The sequence below is a fragment of the Aptenodytes patagonicus genome, chromosome 6, assembly GCF_965638725.1.
Source record: "Aptenodytes patagonicus chromosome 6, bAptPat1.pri.cur, whole genome shotgun sequence".
Taxonomy (NCBI): domain Eukaryota; kingdom Metazoa; phylum Chordata; class Aves; order Sphenisciformes; family Spheniscidae; genus Aptenodytes; species Aptenodytes patagonicus.
The window spans coordinates 46,211,004-46,232,001 of record NC_134954.1 but is presented as its reverse complement, the minus strand read 5'-3'; the positions used below and the strand labels follow the sequence as shown (position 1 = coordinate 46,232,001).

At 44.7% G+C, this 20,998-nt stretch overlaps 2 protein-coding genes across 2 annotated transcripts in view; one reads left to right on the top strand and one right to left on the bottom strand.

Annotated features, from left to right (window-relative positions):
- The window catches only part of DYTN (dystrotelin), a 121,055-nt gene that overhangs the window by 72,765 nt on the left and 27,292 nt on the right, over positions 1–20,998 (bottom strand). The gene's annotated exons all lie outside the window — the stretch shown is intronic.
- Positions 1,411–17,956, top strand: FAM237A (family with sequence similarity 237 member A). Its single transcript, XM_076340740.1, has 4 exons — positions 1,411–1,443; positions 9,051–9,209; positions 13,008–13,423; positions 17,618–17,956. Exons 3-4 carry the CDS (start codon positions 13,015–13,017, stop codon positions 17,755–17,757), a joined length of 549 nt encoding a protein of 182 aa, XP_076196855.1. The 5' UTR covers positions 1,411–1,443; positions 9,051–9,209; positions 13,008–13,014; the 3' UTR covers positions 17,758–17,956.

The following is a 20,998-nucleotide window of genomic DNA, read 5'->3' as shown; positions in this document are numbered from 1 at the left end:
CCCCTCTTCCCCTCCCAGCTGCTTTGCATGAGCACACACCTGGGGCAAAGTCCCCTAAGGTGCTCCCAGTCACTACTAGCCAGCAACAAGTGCTGCAAGAAGGCTGCTGGGCGCAGCCTTGTGCCAGACCACCTTCGCTCACTGCGGACGAAGTGCCAGTGCCTCCCCTGAGGCTGGGGGGAGTGCAGGGCCCTGCTACTCTCTGCGAGAGCGCTCCCTGTCTCCAAGCCACCACAGAGGAGCTCAGACAGGAAACCTGTGGTGCTCCCTGGAGCGACTGACGCCCTCCTTCCTGGCCTGCCAGGTCAGCTTGTTCCCGGGGGCTACCGAGCTACAGTCCTGCTCAAGTGGAAATCCCCTCACCCAGGGGGTTACAGAAGAAAATGGCACTAGCAGCAGCAACTGATTTTCCTGTGACCCTGCAGCTTTGACTCACCATGGACAATGTCCTAATGACCTTTGCACAAAGGTGATGGGAGCTGTGCTGAGTGGCACCTTTTGCTGTCAAGCTGAAGGAAGAGCCCAGGTCATGCTGGCACAACACCCACCCTGCTTTCCGCTGGTCAGTGTGCTGAGCTGCGTGGCAGCAGCATTATGGACACTTAAAGCTCCAATTGTCTATAGCACGTTTGGCAAAGCCTGAATATCAGCCTTGGTGCAGTCACATAAAGTATGCTTCTGGTCATGTCTTCAGCTTATGCAAACAGAGATGTTTATCTTCCTAACAAGGACCTCTTCCCAAACCACTATTTATAGCAGTCTAGTTCGCTCCAACGCGCACCAAGAACTACACAATTAGAGAATGACTATACAGAGCTTGCGGTAGCAGTGCTCATGGTCGTGTTAAGCAGTCTCAGTCAGCGCTTTCAAAGAGAAAGCTCACATTACTTTTATAATACAAGGACCACAGTCTAAGCCTCCGTACTCCATTCATATATTTACGTAGGTTTTTGACATATTCTGACCATCCATTTCCTCCCCAGACCTATTCCCTTGTCAACATGCCCCAGCTAAGTAAGGGTGGCACAACAATGAAATCAGATGGATGCAAAGCGCACAAGCAAGCCTGTTTGCCTTGGAGTCAGTCATTCCTCCCCTATTTCCTTTCAGGCACATCTGAACTCTGTATTGCTATTGCAAGACTTGCTCCATTATGAAGTTACTCTTACAGATATTGTTAACAATAACATAGTTTACAGACAATGCACGCTTGACTAGGATTTCTGTGTAATGAGAAAGCAGTTCCGAGAAACTGGAACTATTATAGTGCCCTCCAGCATTCACTGAAAAGCTTCAGGAAATTAAAGATTTTAAGTTCTCCTTTGTTTAATGAGCGGGCCCCAAACTCAAGACTCAAAACTGCCTCGTTCGCAGGAAGAAAGAAACCATTCCCTCACGTAGCAGGATCCTGACTGCGTGCTGTTGGATCAGAGGGCTGGACAGGTAGGTAAAAGATTCAGGTCCCGCTATATTATGCTTCAGTTTTCCTTCCTCTGATTTGGCTGGGTATTTTTCACTTCAAACATAAGATCTCTAGGACAGGAACTGTCTTACTCAAAGGTGACCTTTAGCGCTTAACCCAGGGAGCTCTGATTTTAGGCAGAGCTGGTTGGCTGATAAATTTATAACAAACCCTCACACAGGCATTCAAAAAAATTATAATTCTTCATGAAATATGCTGCTCTTTAGGCATGCCTAATTAAGAATAGAACAGGAGAGAAAGAACCTTGTTAAATCAAACTACAGTCTCTCCAGAAGCTCTGATTTAAAGATAAACTTACTACGTAGAATTTCCACTCTAGTATTACCTTTGTAGCATCTCCTTTGAGAAAAGGTTTCAAAGGGTACAGCTGTGAAATAAAAATGGGGGTTTCAAAGGCTGAGTGGTCAGAGCTATTAAAAAAAATAAAGAATAAAAATAAAACAAATTTTAAAAATTTAAGAAAAAAAAAAATCAATGCTCTATCTGCCTCTGTTCCTTACTGAAAATGTATGGGTTTTGTCTGGTCTAAGTATACCAAATAAGGGAGCTTGTACTACCTCACTTGGAAAAATCATTCAAGGTGGCGAACTTCCCTGCCAATAAGTTATGCATGACAACATAGCAATTCTTCTAATCAGATTTTACATGGAAACAACCATTTTCCTCTGACAACAGCAGTAGCATTAGCGTATGTATAAGGCATCACATCTCTGGTTTAGCGAGATGGAAGTACTTTATGAGTGCCAAGGAGCCCTAGGCCAGAACTAGCAGCAAGAACATATAATAAAGCAGGTATTGTTTGCTGGACTCTCTGAGAATCAGCAGGTAACTAACGAAGGCTGAAGATCCCAGAAGTCCATCCCTTTCACAGGAGACAGAATATCCTCATTACTCTCCAGAACCTCCTGTGACCCATTTCTTGGCCCTAAATAATTTGCTGTTCCCCCCCGCCCCCCAGTTCCTTCTTGCAGACTAGTTTCCCCAAACAGCTTCAGATCTGAACGTGCAGGCTCCTGGCATCGGGTCCTGGCTGCCAGGGGAGCGCCCGTGCTGTGGGGTGAGCGTGACAGCGGCAGGGCTGGCACACTTCCCTGGCTGGCCCACTGGCATGGCGCAGAAGCTGCCCCGAGGCAAGCACGCTCAGACACCCTTTTCTCCCAAGACCTGCAGGAAAGAAACACCCTTAGAGCAAGAAAAGGTAGGAGAGGTAGGAGAGACCACATTACAATCCTACTCGCCTTCAAGAAAGAGCACACTGAAAGTGTTTTTCTTCCCCAGAAGATTTGGCTGTAACACACCAGGAGAAATTGATCCCATAACAGGCTTGCTTTCTTAGATGTTAATGGCAGTTTTATGAAGGCACGTTTCACTGAACTGCTCTTTTAACTGTGACATACGGTTAAAGAAAAAAAATAAAAGAAAAATGTCTTTACTGAAAGAGTGGTTAAACATTGGAACAGGCTGCCCAGGGAAGTGGTTGAGTCCCCATCCCTGGAAGTATTTAAAAGACGTGTAGATGCAGCGCTTAGGGACATGGTTTAGTGGGCATGGTGGTGTTGGGTTGATGGTTGGACTCGATGATCTTAGAGGTCTTTTCCAACCTTAATGATTCTATGATTCTATACCCAAGGTGACTCTCACTTCTGCCTGGAGTGCCTGAAGGTGAGAAGGGTTTCTTTATTGCCTCTGAGTACTTGAGGAAGGAGTTGGGGGGGTGGGGAATCAGGAAGAACCAATGACTTTATTCTTGAGCACGGAGGTGTCAGTGCAGCACCCAAATGGCAATGAATCCCTTCATTCAAAAACTAATAGTTGTCTGGATATAAATATCCTGGATGCCATTAAAATTAATCAAAAGCTCTCTAAAAACTGCACTGAATGGTTAAAGTGAGACAACCCGCCCACAGGACATGAACAGTTAACTTTTAATGTACTATATTAATCAGTTTGGGTTTTTAATTATTTTCTTGGAATGCTTCAGTCTGGGTAGAAATATGGGAGGTTATAGTCACATTCTTTACAGAGGTAATTTGCATTTATTGTGTCCCATGTCACCAACTTCCATTTTCAAAAATATATATTAATTTTCTAACCAACATTTCTTAGTTTGCACTTGTAGAATACCTGCTCCAAATGACTTTTCAAAGGTTGTGTTAAATACATTTGCCACAAGGAATGTTACCTCTTTCACGAATTAATTTAAATCAATGTCAATGATGAAGCCGCTTCAAAATTCTGACTAATGGCACCTAAATTTACTCTTGGGAAAACACTTCAAATATGCCCCTGGTGACAATATTGCTCGCATACAACAGCTAGTAGACAAGGAGAGATAGGAAAACTTCTTTAATAAAGAAAGACAGATCTCTTCTAATAGGGAACTGCAGTTCCTCACACCTTCTAGTAGAAGCAGAAACCTGTGGAGATAAAATGAATGCACACTCGACCCTTTCACACTAAGGCCAAAACATACCAATGATTCAAAAGGCCTCAATAAACAAGGTCCCTACACACCGCTGAAACAGGATGAGAAGATCTAGCAATAAGAGTTAAACCTCTAAGTGCTAAGATCTAGAGATCGGCCACACAGTAGGAAAATCGGAACAGGAATATGACCCATTTGATGACAAGTGGGGAAACAAACAAAACACACTGCATGGCTTGCATGCCACACAAATAATCACCTAACATCAGATTCATCAAGAAGAGATTAAGAACTAGAAATCCTGTAAAAGATTAGATGGGTTTTGGCCTGGTTTTCTTATATGAAATACTAACTGCAGCACCAGCTCACAGTGAAGATATGTACACACATTTCTCGGAGTACACAAGCAATTACCAGTTAGTAGCAACTGGCAAAACCCAGTGGTATTCCAGACAAATACCACAAACGCTTGCTCGTAACTCAAGCTGTGTTCTAAACTTAAGTATCACAAAAATCTATGCGTTCAAATCGTCTAGAAATTAATCAAGAAATTAGACTTTACATTCTAAGCAGGTTTAAAGGTAGGACTTAACAGCAATGAAAACATTGCCTTTTAAAGTTATAGGCAAGGAGAATAGCTAGATAGAGCATGCGTCAGGAAAGAAATACCAGAATATTGCAACTTATAACTGGCTAAGGTTTAGCCAAAGAAGGTGACAAGTCAAAGGCACTAACAAGCTCTGTTAGGTGAGATACTGAAGCCCTTTGACAATGGTGGTGTTACATGTTCTCACAGGGCCAAACAACAGACGGCAACCAAGGCGGGCTCCTGCTACCTCATAAAGACAGGTTGAGGTAACTTGGCTTGTTGGGCCTGGTAAAGAGGCAGCTAAGGGATGATCTAAAAAACATCTATAACTTCCCTTCAAGTAATTGCAAAGATAACGGAGCCAAATTCTTCTTGGTAGAGACATACAGGGAGCAATAGCCACAAATTAGGAAACTCAAGCTAGATAGTAGGAAAAAAATTTCCACCAGGAGTCCAACCACAGCTGACTTCATCTAGTGTTGCTTCAAGCACAAGTTTGAACTACAGACCTCCAGAGGACTGTTTTTACCAACACTTCTCGAACTCCATGAAATCCAACAGAGCGCAGAAGTATGTCCTGGCGGAGGAAAACAGCAGAAGCAGAGTGCCACAAAGCTTGTGTAAGTCATCAGGGGCTTGAGTCCACTGCTCAGGCACAGGCCAGAGACATCCTAGGGTGTCCCACAGCGCTCCAGCTCCTGGCCCAGAAATACACTGGTCTCCTGCCTGCCCATGTCCTGTCTGCTAGCTCCATGGAGATGTTTCAGGTCATCACCAATAGTGTACAGCAGTGAAGACTTCTATGTTTAAGTAACTACATCTCTCCACCAGTTAGAACTAGTTAAGTGTCACATGACATCCACTGACTTTCCTGCTGGCCGTTTCAACAGAGAATAGATCCAGAGGATTGCTTAGAGCAGTGTGGGGTCATCAAACACTTTGTGACTGCAGATTCAATCCGCCAGAAAAAAAAATTGACATCAAAAGTGTAGAAAAACATGTGTTGATACCAGAACTTTGATACAGACTACTTATCAAGAGTTACACAAGCCATCCTGGATGGGGGGTATGGGTGTGATCAATGGTGAAGAATTTGTTCAATTTTGCCCCTTTCCACTTATAAAACAGTCTCCTGCTAATAGGATACAGACTGCTCACTATCCTATATGATTTCCTAACTAAAATTATTTTTTCTGAAACAGATGATACTCGACTTTTCAAACAAGTTCTGCATTCAGAGGCTTTCGTTGTTCTTTACTAGGCAGTAGTGTAACTCTGAGTCCACTCAGAGTCCTGACTCAAAGCCCTCTAAATATCGTTTTAAAAATTAATAAAAAATATCCACAAACAGACTTTGGATCAAGCATGAGTATTTCATTTCCAAGAAGCTCTTAGGTATATTTGTCAGGGAGCCAATTTTAAGCACAGTTTAATCTCCTGCTTAAAAGAGAATTTGAGAAGGCATAAATGGGAGTTAGATTCCCCACTTCGCCTTTTGTGGATTTTGAAGAAAAGTCAAGTCTCTGCCATGTACTATGAATTTAAAAACTAACAGATCTTTGGGTTTTCCCCCCTCTGAGAATCACAACTTTTGCCTTTGCTGTCACTTAGCCAGGTTTCACACAAAGCTGGGATAATTTGGAACCCAGTTCAGCAAAACACAAACTTTCAGCTAAGAATATGTCTTTAAAGCATTTTTTTGGATTAAGGCTTAAACAGGTCTCTGGGTCCAGGTGTGGCTGCTTATGGAAGTAACAGGCAAGCTGTATGTACCATCACACACTGCTGTCTCTCAGTCTCAGTGCTGAATTTAATTTTTTTTTAATTTGTAAATGCTTACTTAGCTCAAGCAAACGTAAGCCATTGCCTATTAACTGCTAATGTTAAACCACATCGGAGGGTTTGCAGGGAGCAAATGCAGGAAGGAAGCAACTCTGCACATAATTGTTTATGCCTTTACTCTATTCAAAATACAAATACCAGTGAGATGGCCTCCTACTTTTCTCTCTTCCCACTCCCTACTCCTATAGCTTGATCATTTTATCATTTGCTTATATTTTATTTTGATATTTTTCTGGTAGAAATAATGTCATTTCTGTAGCGTTACATGATCTGAAATTTCTCTCTTATCTATGAGTTAAAGAATCAACTTTTCTTGATAAAAATATCCTTTTGCAAATGACACTGGATATGACCTACAGCCCATCTGAATTAAATTCAGTCATAAGATATGGAGACCCACTGAAGATGTGAACATGGGCTGTCAGGGGAATACATCATGCAGTGCAATGAAAGAGAGATTATTGATAGCCTAAAAAGGGCACAGAAAGCTTTACTGAGAGAGAGTACATGGAACTGAGTGAGATGGCCAATCCTTCTATGTTTCTTCTCCACTAGGAGACTGAGGTGATGAATCCAATTATCAAAAACCTCTTTCCCAGAAATAGATTATGAGTGCTCTGGTTCAGAGGGAACAGACCGTAGTAGGCCCAGGAAGTACTTGTGGAGCCGAGTATTTTATCTGTAGCAGTATTTCCCTTGAGCAGCAACTCTCATTTCTCTGAGAACCCCTGGTTCAGCACCCTTTGGTCTACCAGAAGGATTCTGAGTGGAATGAAACCAATGTCATTCTTGATCCAAAACAAGATGAAGTGCTCCCCAGAAGGGGACTCAATTAAATAAACTCACTTCTTTCTTAACAATGAATCCAGAAAAGTTCCAGATTGGCAGAAATGTCTCAACTCACAAGAAACATTTTTCCTTTTCCTTTCCAGTTGCAGCCTTTTGCTCTACCCTTAACAGCGTGGGGCAGAGTCCTTAGGGAGATGCACCACAGACCCAGCAATGTCAGCAAAAATCATTCCTATGGCATCTTAGTCCTGCTCTGGTCTGGCCTCCTACACCCAGGCCAGCCACAAACACAAGCAGTCTCAGAGCCTCTTCTACCCAGGAGCTGCCTTTAGGTTACACCACAACACCCATGCCTTAGAGGCGCACTTTCCTTCTCTCCCTCACCCAGTTCAACCCCCAAACAACAGAGGCTAGGAGAAGCACACTGGTTACCCACGTGCCAAGGGGGCTCCAGATAGCACACGGGCCCAGAATCAGCTCCTACAGAGCAGACTAAAAAAAAATGCTTAAGGATCATTTTAGCCCTAGAACCAGGGAGAAGGAAGTCTACTGGAATAGCCTGTATTTGACAGCACAGAGAAGAAATGTTGGAGATCCTACATGCAACAAGAGGCTTCCCCCTGCCATGTTGCAAGGGCTCCTTGCAAGGCATTGCATTCTTCAGTTCCTCCTGAAGTCTGTTTCAGCAGTTGGTGCTCACTATTGCCCTATTCCCAACCCCACACTTTTTCAGAAATAAATGGAACATTTGCAAATTTACCGAAGTCCTACAATATAGTTATCTACATTGGTTCTAGCCAGATGTTCTCTCACCCCCAAAAAGTTCCTTCCACTTTTGTTAAAAAGTAACATTACTTACACAAAATACACTTTTTCATGGATTGCTCATTGAGAAGAGGAAATAAAGTATCAGGAGAAAAAAACAACAGTGTTTATTGTCATAGATGCATATAAAAAAAAGTGTTTAGTATCATAGATGCATTGTAAGATCATGGGTTAGGAAAGGAACATGCTTCTCCATTTACATGGACTGGATGCACAGAAAGATGTCAATTATAAGGATATAGATGACTAACAGAAAAATCAGTGTTTCAAGCCAACTTTCCAGCTGGTATAGACCAGTGTGGCCCCACTGACTTCAACAAAGATAAGCCTGGTGATACTGACGCACAGTTGCTTCACGGAGAAAGGATTATGGTTCAAAGTGCAAAGACAGAAGGGAGCTGCCAGTGAAAGTCTTGAAAAAAATGGGCTACTGCTCAGTTGGTATGGACTGGTGCAGCTGCACCGACTTCACACAGTCAGCAGAGTGCTACATGATTTGGCCTATAGACTACACAGTTATGAAAAAAGAATGGTCTCACCCTCCTTATCGCTTCAAATAGTGTTAAAAAAGTTATGCCCGACACTGGTTAGTAGCCTGTTCGCGGAGCCCCAGCTCCTTGGGTTGTATGTTTTATGCATGCGAAGGGGTGGCTACAGCAGGCACTGTGAACACAGGCAGAGTTGTCACTTGCAGAGTTGAGCTCAGGCTTTCCTCTCCATGCTACATGTACCAGGAGATGGCCCTTTCACCGACGGCTTCCTTCCACTTCCCTGCTAGCTTGGCCTATTTCCCTAATGTGTACAGAGGTTTTGCAGCTGTTCCAAGGGGGTGCAGTGGGGAGGGGTTGTAGCTGAGAACGTCACAGGGAGGAAATGCAACAATAATAGACCACTTTTTTTTTTTTTTTCCTGAGATAAAACATAGCCAGGGTCCTCTCCTTTTGTAGGGTTCATAACCCTCCAGGGCAGCTCTCCTTTACCTGAAGTTGTGTGAATTGAGCTGCAGTGAGTAGCTCAGCCCCGCTGCTGCAGTTAATGCCCTTACTGGCTTTCTTCTGGGACTCTGCTCTTCTCTGGGTCTCTGCTTCAATTCCCAGGAGAGCTGGACCTGCTGCTGTATGCTGAGCCCTAGCCAGCAAATAGCTCTAGTTGTGCCACACAGACTCCTGCTCTGGGGTGGAGGGACCTCCAGCAGCCAAGCACAGCAAGCAAGAAGCCTGGAGGCTGAGCCAGGTCCGGACAACTTGAGCTCCAAGGTGAGAACTTGCCTTTTATCCTTGGCCCTCCCGATGCAGCACTGCTAGGAGAGGGGACAAGGGGAGGGGAGCAGCTTTGCCAGATGCCCGGGTCTGTTACTCTTCCACCGCCCCTGGGCCCAGCTTCCCCTCGGCCAGAGGGCACACCGCTGCCAGGCTGGCCCCCAGGAGGGCCGGGGTCCGTAGGGAGAGGAGGACAGGAGGAGAAGAGGAGCGGAGCACGTCTTGCAGCAGGGGCAGCTCCGCAAAGGGAAGGGGGGGAGCGCCGGGTGCCCGGGAGCAGCGGCCGGGGCCCCGGGGGTGGGGGCTTCTCCCCGAGCCCTGACGTAAAAACTAAGCGGGGCTGCCCGCTCCGGCTTCTTAAGGAGCGCGGCGGCGGCGGCGGGCGCGGAGAGCCCTGCCCGGCCCGCCCTGCACGCCGGAGCGCCGAGGTAAGGGCTGCGGGCGGCGGCGGGGCCGGGGGCGCCGGAGCGGAGCGGACGGGACGGGAGCGGGGTCGGGTGGGCGGGGAGCCCGCGGCAGCGTGGCGGCGCTGCCCGGCTCCGCGGGGTGGAGCCGCGCGGAACTCGCGGGGGCTCCCCACGGACGCTCCTCCGGGCAGAGGCTTGGCAAACACCGCTCGCCGCCGAGGCGGGCACCCGCCCCTGCTCCGTGGGACCGGCTTCGGCATCTTTAAGGTCTAGGATCGAGCGACTAGTCATAACTGATAGCTCCAACCAAGTAAAATGGTGATAACGAATGAGCTAATTAACTTTGTCATTGTTGTTATTGTAAGGCACTATTCATGACGGGGAGTGGAATGGGGGGTTAAACTGGGGGGGGGGGGGGGGGGGGGGAGAAAATTAAAAAAGAAAAAGAAAAGAAAAGAAAAAGTCAGAGCCAGAAGGTGTGAATAGCACACACACACACGAACTTCAATTTATGGACAGAAAGACCTGAAGGTTGGAGGGCAAGGGGGGGAATTACGTGGAAGCATTCACCACAGCCACAGGTAAGACATCAGTGAAAACTGACATTTCCTGAGCATCCCCTCAGCTCTCAGCCATCTAAAAAAAATCCTGAACCTTGTAGAAGACTGACAGCAAAATGCTGCCCGAGTTTGACCAGACCAAAAGGACTAATGGTCTTGGATACTGGCCCTGACCAATGTCATTCATACCACACCTGAAATGGCACCCACCCTCATATTAATGCCCTGCCAGCTGCCTGCCCAGGGCAGTCCCTTTGCTCACACCTCTGACAAATCCAGAACCCTTGTCCGTGTCTTACCCAGTTTTGTAACTCAGAAAGTTTCTAAAGGGGCTGGGGGGCAGAGAAAGCAAAGCAACTAGTTTAGTTGTTAACCAGTGCAAACCAGATGGCCCCTGTCCAAATGACAGAACCATCCTTAAAAGCCAATTTTAGTATTACTCCTTTGTTTGAACTATCTGTTGTTGGTGGGGTTTTTGTTTCCTCCCCATGGTCATATCTGAGATTGCTAAGTTGTTCTGAAAGCTAGAAGCTTGATAAACAAAGTTAATTATGTCCCTTGAAAAAGTCTCGGTAAACAGATAGATATTGTGCATATTGCACAGCATGTATGCACAGGTGCCTGCTGCCCAGTGGAAAGGCTCTGATGCACAAACAAGTTAAGAATGGAGTAGTGACTCACCGGATGTCTTTGGTTTTGCTTCTGAGAAAGCAATCAAAACCTGCCTTGTGCAGTAGGGTACAGAAGAATGATGCTTCTGGAGATCTTGGTAACAGCATGAGGACAACCCCATTACTACCACCACTGTCATAAGTGACAACCCACTTGGTAGAGCAGTGTGGGAAGAGTGTGCTGTCCCTCTTCTATTCATTAAATGCAAGATTCAAATCCAAGGCTGTCAAGCAGATTCTCCTCATGAGATCCCAACTGAGATTAAAAAATGACTGTCAGCAGTTGTAGGGTAAAGCCTGCATACCTCCAAAATGTTCCCAGAACCTGACCAGGTAGCCAGATAGGGGGCTGGGTAAGAATATCACTGCCAGCACTGAAATCTCTGAAGAGTCCTTTAGCTCTACAATGAAATAAGTTCCACAAAGCAGCCTACCCTTCCCTGGTCTTGCACACTGGCTGTGGCTAGGCTACCTTTCACACACAATCCACCTGCACACATCCTGCCTTTGACATTTTTCTTCACATAGCAGAGAAACATTGCTTGTGCTCTTGATGATCACTCATGGAAGAGGCTTTCTACACAAAAAGCCAGTTGATTATTAAGTTAAGCTCATTAAGAGAGGTAGCTTCTCCCCCTGCAACACCCTCCAACAATCAAACTGAAAACATAAAAGCATGAACGCTCAACAGATCAGCACACACATCAAACAGAATTGTTTGTCCTAAAAGCTGCTCTCAGATGTTGCCGATTTCCACAAATGGGAGGTTCTCCATACGCCATGAACTACACTAAAAACAACCCCCAAACCTGTTACACATTAGAAATGTGTTTCAGAAATGTAATACTAGAAATACTAGAAACACAAGAAACGTGTTAGAAAATGCACAATAGAAGCACGTACTAGAAATGAAATCTGATGGAGACAGCTGGGCCATTCTGTCCCCAAAAGGTTATCATTCTCAGGATTTCTCCTACTATAGCTGCTACTTACCAAATTTCACAATTGTAACGTAACAGACAATTGTTACAGTGATCTGCAATAAGCGTCTGTACTTTTATATATATCTCTCTTAGTACAGGAAAGACACGGACCTGTTGGAGCGGGTCCAGAAGAGGGCCACGAAAATGATCAGGGGGATGGAACACCTCTCCTATGAAGAAAGGCTGGGAGAGTTGGGGTTGTCCAGCCTAGAGAAGAGAAGGCTTTGGGGAGACCTTATTGCGGCCTTTCAATACTTAAAGGGGGCTTATAAAAAAGATGGGGGCAAACTTTTGAGCAGGGTCTGTTGAGACAGGACAAGGGGGAATGGCTTTAAACTAAAGGGGGGTAGACTGAGACTAGATATAAGGAAGAAATTTTTTACGCTGAGGGTGGTGAGGCACTGGCACAGGTTGCCCAGAGAGGTGGTGGATGCCCCATTGCTGGAAACATTCCAGGTCAGGTTGGACGGGGCTCTGAGCAACCTGATCTAGCTGAAGATGTCCCTGCTCATTGCAGGGGGGTTGGACTAGATGATCTTTGGAGGTCCCTTCCAACCCAACCATTCTATGATTCTATATGCATGTATACATGCTGTGCAATATAGCTGCTATGCTGTGGCTTTGCTATACCCTCTTTTCAGAACTGTTCTGCATTTTAGCAGGTAAAACACCCCTGTTCAATGGATGATTTTGCAACCTACCATTAATTCATTAGAACACACTTTCAACAAATAGTTTTCCACCTGCTGTCCACAGATCCATGCAAGTCTGCAGACTATTTTAAAGGGCTTATAAAATTTTGAGGAAAGCAAGACTGCCTAAAGGCTTAAATTCTCTGTAAAAAGGAATGGATTTTTATTGAAAAAGATTAGGGAACTGTAAATCAAGAAAGGCCAAAAACTTCCAATATGAAGAAGTTCCAGATAAGAGAGTTCATCAGGTGGATTTGAGGATGATTAACAAATTTTAGCACATGCTTCTGCTGCACAGAGTAATGCAACTTCACTAGTATTTATATTCATACATGCAAAAAAGCATACACAGATTTGTAAAGAGCAGAGAAACAATTAGCAACATCTGAAGTGCCTTCTATATCATGTAAGGTACCAAGGCTTTGTTCCTGCATCTAACAGTGAGAAGTTTTTCAGCTTCTTTTGGTTTTGTTACGTTCCAGTGACACAATGGACCTTGGGAGCAGAGGAAGAATCCACTGCAACATGAGACTCACCTGCTCTCTGCTAATCATGGGAGCGTTCTGCGTGACACCTTTCCTCTGCCATAGCCAAATTGATCCACTAGTTCTTGGGCGAGCAGACCCCCAGTGTTGGGAATCCTCCTCAGCTGTCTTACTGGAGATGAGGAAGCCTCGCATTTCTGACTCTGTCAGTGGCTTTTGGGACTTCATGATCTTTCTGAAATCATCAGAGAACTTGAAACATGGGGCTCTGTTCTGGGACCTGGCTCAGCTCTTCTGGGATATCTATGTGGACTGCGTGCTCTCCAGAACCCACGGCCTAGGGAGAAGGCAGCTAGCAGAAGCTGAACAGAAGATCGCTAATCTACGTTCTCAGTTCACAGGGAGAAACCAAGGTTACTACTCCTTTAATACATGTCTCATGGGCAATAACTAGAGTCTAGTAGGAAAGAAAAGAGATACAGGCTTATTGTGTTACGTGGTAATAGTACAGAAACAGAGGACAGTGCTACACAACCACCCCCAACTCCCCTCAGTCCAGTACAGAGCTATGTTTATGTTCAAAGTGATCTCAGTACAAATTTGACCTCCAAATAACCTGAACTCTAATGACAGCTTTTAAGTTTCAGTTTGGTGGGGGAGGAGGGGCAGCAGAAAGTGAAACATGGGAGGATTCAAACAAAGAAGGCAGCTCAGCAACTGAACATACAAAGATATTCTTCCACGCCAGCATTTTTACCACTACTGTGCCATGGACAGGCTAGTTCCGAATTCCTCATTCTGAGAGATGCATCACCCCAGGAGTGCGTCACACTGGTGCTGCTGGCGAGAGTGGCAGTCTTTCAGCAGTAGAGTAAGGATATGTTTACTTGCCATCTCGTAGTCAACCACTAGGTATTTGCTACTTCCATACTGGTAACTTTGCCCAATGCACAATGGAAACAGACCTAGGACTCAGATGCGTGCAGGCTTTCAGACACAGCTACAGCTTCAGGAGAAAGAACGCTACCTATGGCACTAAGTGCTGCAATTCCTAATCTCCAGGTTCCCAGCACCAGAGGGGAATCCCCAGGCTTAAAGTAAGTGTCTCCATATGCAGTAAGGTGAAAGCTGGCACCTCACAGCAGGATCTGCAAAAGGTAGCATGTCACTTAGCCTCCTTATTCCCAGCAGGAATATACAGCATAGCTTTTCCTAAATCTCAGTCCCTTCCAAGGCTTCAGTTCTGATCCTACTACCAACAGATGCATCCTTCCCTTGAGAATGTCCACTTTCAGAAAGGGGCAGGTGCTATAATTTGATGGAGGGGTAGAAGCGCTGCTGCCATCACCAACAGTGTAGTGCATAGGGCCCACAGGGAGAAGGCAGAACTGCCTTTCCACTTGAATGGATTCAGACCCTTATCTCCACTTCCTAGATCAGTGTCTTAGTTATTAAGATTTTGGGGGGAATGTCCATGGAATAATGAAGAACCTCTCTAGGCAGTTGCCCATTAGAGTGTCCCTAAAAAAGGGACTTGAACTCAGGATTCTGAGTGTCCCCCAGGGACACTGTACCACCAGACAGTCCAGCTCTTGCCCACAAACCTTAAAATGTTTTCTGAATTGAAAGGCAGTATTTGAGATGGGAAGGATTGAGAGGTCCTCACCCCCGTTACCTACAGGGAGTATCCTAGCCATTAAGCTAGGAGTTATGTTGGAACCAATCCCCTCAGATTGGAGAACTCCTCACATAACACAGGGCCAGTTTCTAAACTCTGAGCCAAACGACAACTATCTGCATTTTAAAAGCAAGGAGTGGATCCTATCCTGCTTTGCAAAGAATCTGAGCTATCTCATAGCTCTGAGATGATCTTTGCTGTGTTGAGATATGCTGATGGCAGGCAGCATAGAACGCCCTTCTGGTTCCCAAGTGGCCTTAGACATCACAAAGGCAACAAGTTGCTCAGTCCTGACCAGACTGATGCACTTTTGGGTGCAAATGGAATGCAGCTTTAGACACACAAGGCAGTAGTACTATCAAAAACTGAGGTGCCCATCAGGCTAAAGCACCAGATGAATTTTTGTTTTCAGGATTGCAGCTTTGAATGTCCCTGTCTAAATCCCCCCTTAGCCTTTTGTTTGCATCTAGTTCTTCATGTCTATATCACACTGTGATTTTCCTAGACAAAGAGCTTTTGTTCCAGTCAAGATTAAGAGTAACAGTCTGATGTATTTTGAAGAATCAAATTATGGGTTTTGTGATTAATACTGACTTTTGTTTACTCCTATACAGAGAGGTTTTAAGACATTACTAAGTATTCACATTTTAAAACAAACAAGGATTCCTCCCCTTCTCTATTCTTTTACCTCTTTTTTTGGTGAATTGTAATCAGTTAATCTGGTTTCTCTGTACAGTTGATTAACTTCAGTCTGTAGCAGGCAGCTTATAGCAGTGACAGCCTAAATTTTATTTTTTGGTGGAGCTATCTAACCTCTCATCCAAGTCCCCCAGTTTCTTAACAAAGCCAGCTGTTTTAATCTTTATAACCCTTGACCCTACTGCCTTGTTTTGTCAGTGAAAGCAGAAATCAATTGTTAATAATTGCAGATAGAAATCGCATCCTAGCAAATGATGAGGAATAGAATTACCGCTTCTTATGTGTAGAGATGTACAAGCCTGTTTTCTTAGCCCAAAGAGCAGCACTAACGGCATTTGAATGACCTTGTGTACTTCATGTCTACATGGGCAAGTATGAATAGCTTTCCGTAGGCTTGTTCTAGAAGTCAAACAATAAAGCAAGATTTTTTGCTTTATACTATTACTTTTGCAACTGTTGATAACATATTTATTGCTCCATACTGAAGTTTTTCATCTTATTCATCTTAAATATTCACAATTTAAATTTTTTTTTTAATTGCAAACAAGATCATAACTCAGGAGCAATCTGTAAGCTGCATTCACTGTAGTTCCTCAAACATATAATTGAATTGGAAAAGCGAGACAGAGATCTGAACTTGGCACAGAAATGCTAATGTTAAGGCGTTATTCTAGTGTCAGATTTCAGAACTGAAGGATAAATCCCATGAGGTCATTGTGAAAACTGAGCATCAGGAACTGAACTTTTCTAAGAAAAACGAGAAAAGTCCTCCAAGCCAAAAAACCTAGTGAAGTCCTTGGTAAAGCTTCTCAGTAGTACTGAACAGAACTATTCCATCACACCTAAGAAGCACTTCCACAGTTCCCCATACTTTGCCCTCCTGGGAAACAAGTCTGTTTGAGCGTACACCAAGACAGTTGTAGAAGTAGCTCAGGTCCAGACTTATGGGTTCAAACACTGTTTTCTGAACCGATCTAGTCCTGCCAGGCTCCTGGTTGTAGTTACTAACAGGTCTGAAGATACTCTTCAAACTACACAATCCATGAAAAACACAACAAAATCAGAACAGCTGTATGTGAGTTATCTGACGAACTGCCTCCATCCAGCTAACATCCTACTTAACCCAGCAGCATTACAACTTCCCTAGATATCCTGCAGAGAAGTGTTAGTCAGCTTTAAACTGAGACAAGCAGGGAGAGTCCTTTACAATTAACTGGCCAAGGTATCTTCAGTAACTCATCCCTTTCCCCTAACAAGAGCCAAACACTATGAAAAAGCAGGTTTCATAAAAACATTTCCAGTATACTACAACACTGGTGTTAGATACATTATAGTTGTATCTAGCCAGAATAAAACTTAAGAACTACAAGAAAAACATAGTTTCTGTACTCATAGCAGATCTTCCTGAAGAGCAGCTGTACAAGAAGACCCTCCTCAAAAAGCCACATAGCACATCCCCAGTATAAACATTTGAAGAATACAAACACAAAAACCTCTCTGCCTCTTTTCTCCTCACCCAGCAGTCCCCTGCTACTTCGCCACTCAGAGTGGCCACAGCTGTGCACACCTCCCTCCCAGGTGCAGGTAATTGGGCTCAGATCAGCCCTTGCACCTGGCCCAGCTGCCAGGGACACACAACTTGCTGTCCCAACTCTGCTGGGCTGCAGGGTGCCAGGGAAGGTAGTGGGGTAAAGGCTGCTCTATTGTGCATTTGAGGTGTGGTAAATAAACAGATACTGTGTTAACCAGTTACTTTTTCAGAAGACAAATGTGTCTGAAAGAAATAAAGCCAGTCTTGCTGGCTTTTGGAGATCATTGCAAAGAAAACGCCCCATAGTTCTTCAAAGAAATAACAAATGTGCTACTAAACTGTGTGAGAGATCTCATCCACTGTGCAAGGAGGTTGATGACAAGCCAGTGAGTCAGTAAGACTGTGAGCAGACTCGAGTGCTTTGACTCTGCTAATTACAAGTGGAAGAGTTTTATAGGAAGAGTGAAGGGAAAGGTCCATGCTGGGGGAAAAGATCAAAGTAACTCGTCACTGAAAGGCGACTTGCAAATGGAGGGAGGTGGCTATTGCCAAAACAAGAGGTTTAGGGGCAATGCTGATAAAATGGGGACCAGCAGTGGCTAAAGATGGAGGAAACATGGATGTGGGAAACTGAGTATTCAGCTGCTTTTTGCTGTTTGGAAATTGATTACTTATATGCATTTTCATGTCACTTTTCAGGAGTATTTTCTCATACTCAGAGGTCACCAGTTCTGAAGAAGAAAGACTCGTTTGAAGATTTAACAAGTATCCACATGCATAAAAGTAGATCTACGTTACTTGGAAGAATCATTGGAGAGCTAGGGAAAAAGAAGAAATGACTCATTTAGTCCAAGATCTCTATTTGTATTATTTTTTAACTACTTCTCTTTCATTTTTGCATTTTAATCCTCATTGATGTTAATTTACACAGTGGAAGAAGGCCTATAACTATGAGCACTGTGTCTCTGATTAACTTGGACTTGTGGATTTTTTTAATTACCTATGAATTCAGTCTCCTTAATAAACTGCATGATTTATAAGCAGTTGCCTACTCTAATCTGTGTGTACATCAGGCTCTTTATAGTGCATGTGACCTATTCAAACTATTGTCTTCTGGGTGCCAAAACAGGAAACAACTGATCCTTCAATAAGACATAGACAAGCAGAGCAGGAAGTTGCCAAAAACCTCCACTGGCTCCAAGACAGGATTAGAGTCGAGATGGTGATGTTTTATTGTATGCATAGCTGTACACTTGTACAAAGCAACCACTGCTGAAAGACATCATCCTACTAAAGAAAAGTAGTACCTATTTTTATATTAAAAATACCTTCAAAAATGTTTTCAGTTTTCCAGCAAAAGGGTTAACAGGTTTTACCAGCTCCTCTGTTTGCTTTCACATGATAATTTTATGGTATTTTCCCTAAATTTTTAGTTATAAAAAATGGCACTTAAAATGTTACACATTCTCATTTAAAGTGTTTAATCAAATGAATTCTCATACATAACTTGAATTTGCTTCTTTTTTAGTTTGCAAGTTCTTTGTAGACAAATTGGTTTCCTCTGACTGTTATTGATAACCCTAATAGGCAATTTGATATTAAACTAATGCAACATAACTTTGGGCAGGTAACATTTGATGCTTTGATGAAATGAAATATTTCCATTGCCTGGCTGGCTGAATGCAACTACAAAATTCAGCTTTCCAGGGCAACTACATTTAGTTGCTCATTCAAAGTTTCTTTCCTTGAGCATGTGGCAATATTTGGTTGCTTTTTTTTTTTTTCTTCAAATGCCCAAAGAAAAAGTCATTTGCTGGGTGTTCATCAACTTGCAGGAATAGGTTCAAGCAGCAAAATGTGTAAATGAAATCTCAAAATGGTTACTGGGCCTGAAGAAAATAAAGCGTAAATATAGTCCCATTGAGTGAGATCCTGATCTTATGGAAGCGGACAAAAAACTGTAAGAGGGCTATCAGCTTCAGTGGCACTGAATTTGTGCTTAAAGTTAAGCATGCAACAAACCATTTAAATGTTCAAGAGGGGAGGGAACACTAAAGCAGGATGAACGTAGGAACACACAATTTAGTGTACTCAGCAACAGCCCCCTAGCTGCCTCTGTCTGCAGCCACAGCCTATGAGAGTGCTCTGCTACCATGCAGGAGGGAGACAAGAGCATCTTTACAACAGATCTGCTCACTCCTGTACTACTGTTTTTAATTATCTAAATTATATTAATATATCTAAAAGCCCCATTGTGCACAGCTTTGTATTAAGGTAAGAGACACAGTCTTCACCCACGGTCCCTGCAGCTATTCAGACCAGCAACTGACAAAGACTGTGTTAAGGGCTGGATGCCTCAGCCAAGTAGGATTGGTACTGTAGTAGACCAGATGTTACCTGTTCCCAAATGTAGAAAATGTAAAATCAGACAGATTATCTGTCTGATAATATAATATTATAATAATAATAATTAATTTATTTAATTAATTAAAATTAAATGAATTAAATTAAATTAAATTAATTTAATTAATTAAAAATAAAAATCTAATAATAAAAAGGCTGAGGTACTCAATGCCTTCTTTGCCTCAGTCTTTAACAGGCAGACCAGTTATCCTCAGGGTACTCAGCCCCCTGAGCTGGAAGACAGGGACGGCGAGCAGGATGAACCCCCCGTAATCCAAGAGGAAGCAGTCAATGACCACCATTGACTTTCACCAGCGCCACCTGGACGCTCACAAGTCTATGGGGCCGGATGGGATCCACACGAGAGTGCTGAGGGAGCTGGCGGAGGAGCTCGCCAAGACGCTCTCCATCATCCATCAGCAGTCCTGGTTAACGGGGGAGGTCCCGGGCGACTGGAGGCTTGCCAATGTGACGCCCATCTACAAGAAGGGCTGGAAGGAGGGTCCGGGGAACTACAGGCCTGTCAGCCTGACCTTGGTGCCGGGGAAGATTATGGAGCGGTTCATCTTGAGGGTGCTCACAAGGCATGAGCGGGACAATCAGGGGATCCGGCCTAGCCAGCACGGATTCATGAAAGGCAGGTCCTGCTTGACCAACCTGATCTCCTTCTATGACCAGGTGACCCGCATAGTGGATGAGGGAAAGACTGTGGATGTGGTCTACCTGGACTTCAGCAAGGCCTTTGACACTGTCTCCCACAGCATTCTCCTAGAGAAGATGGCGGCTCACGGCTTAGACAGGTGGACTCTGCGCTGGGTCAAAAACTGGCTGGATGGCCGGGCCCAGAGAGTTGTGGTGAATGGAGTTCAATCCAGTTGGCGGCTGGTCACGAGCGGTGTTCCCCAGGGCTCAGTTTTGGGGCCGGTCTTGTTCAATGTCTTTATCAATGATCTGGATGAGGGGATCGAGTGCCCCCTCAGTAAGTTTGCAGACGACACCAACTTGGGCGGGAGCGTTGATCTGCTCGAGGGTAGGAAGGCTCTGCAGAGGGACCTGGACAGGCTGGATCGATGGGCCCAGACCAATTGTATGAGGTTCAACAAGGACAAGTGCCAGGTCCTGCACTTCGGCCACAACAACCCCATGCAGCGCTACAGGCTTGGGGAAGAGTGGCTGGAAAGCTGCCCAGCAGAGAAGGACCTGGGGGTGCTGGTCGACAGCCGGCTGAACATGAGCCGGCAGTGTGCCCAGGCGGCCAAGAAGGCCAATGGCATCCTGGCCTGTATCAGAAATAGTGTGGCCAGCAGGAGGAGGGAAGTGATCGTGCCCCTGTACTCGGCACTGGTGAGGCCGCACCTCCAATACTGTGTTCAGTTTTGGGCCCCTCACTACAAGAAGGACGTTGAGGTGCTGGAGCGTGTCCAGAGAAAGGCAACGAGGCTGGTGAGGGGTCTGGAGAACAAGTCTTATGAGGAGCGGCTGAGGGAACTGGGACTGTTTAGCCTGGAGAAAAGGAGGCTGAGGGGAGACCTCATCGCTCTCTACAACTACCTGAAAGGAGGTTGTAGCAAGGGGGGTGTCGGTCTCTTCTCCCAAGTAACAAGCGATAGGACAAGAGGAAATGGCCTCAAGTTGCACCAGGGGAGGTTTAGATTGGATGTAAGGAAAAATGTCTTT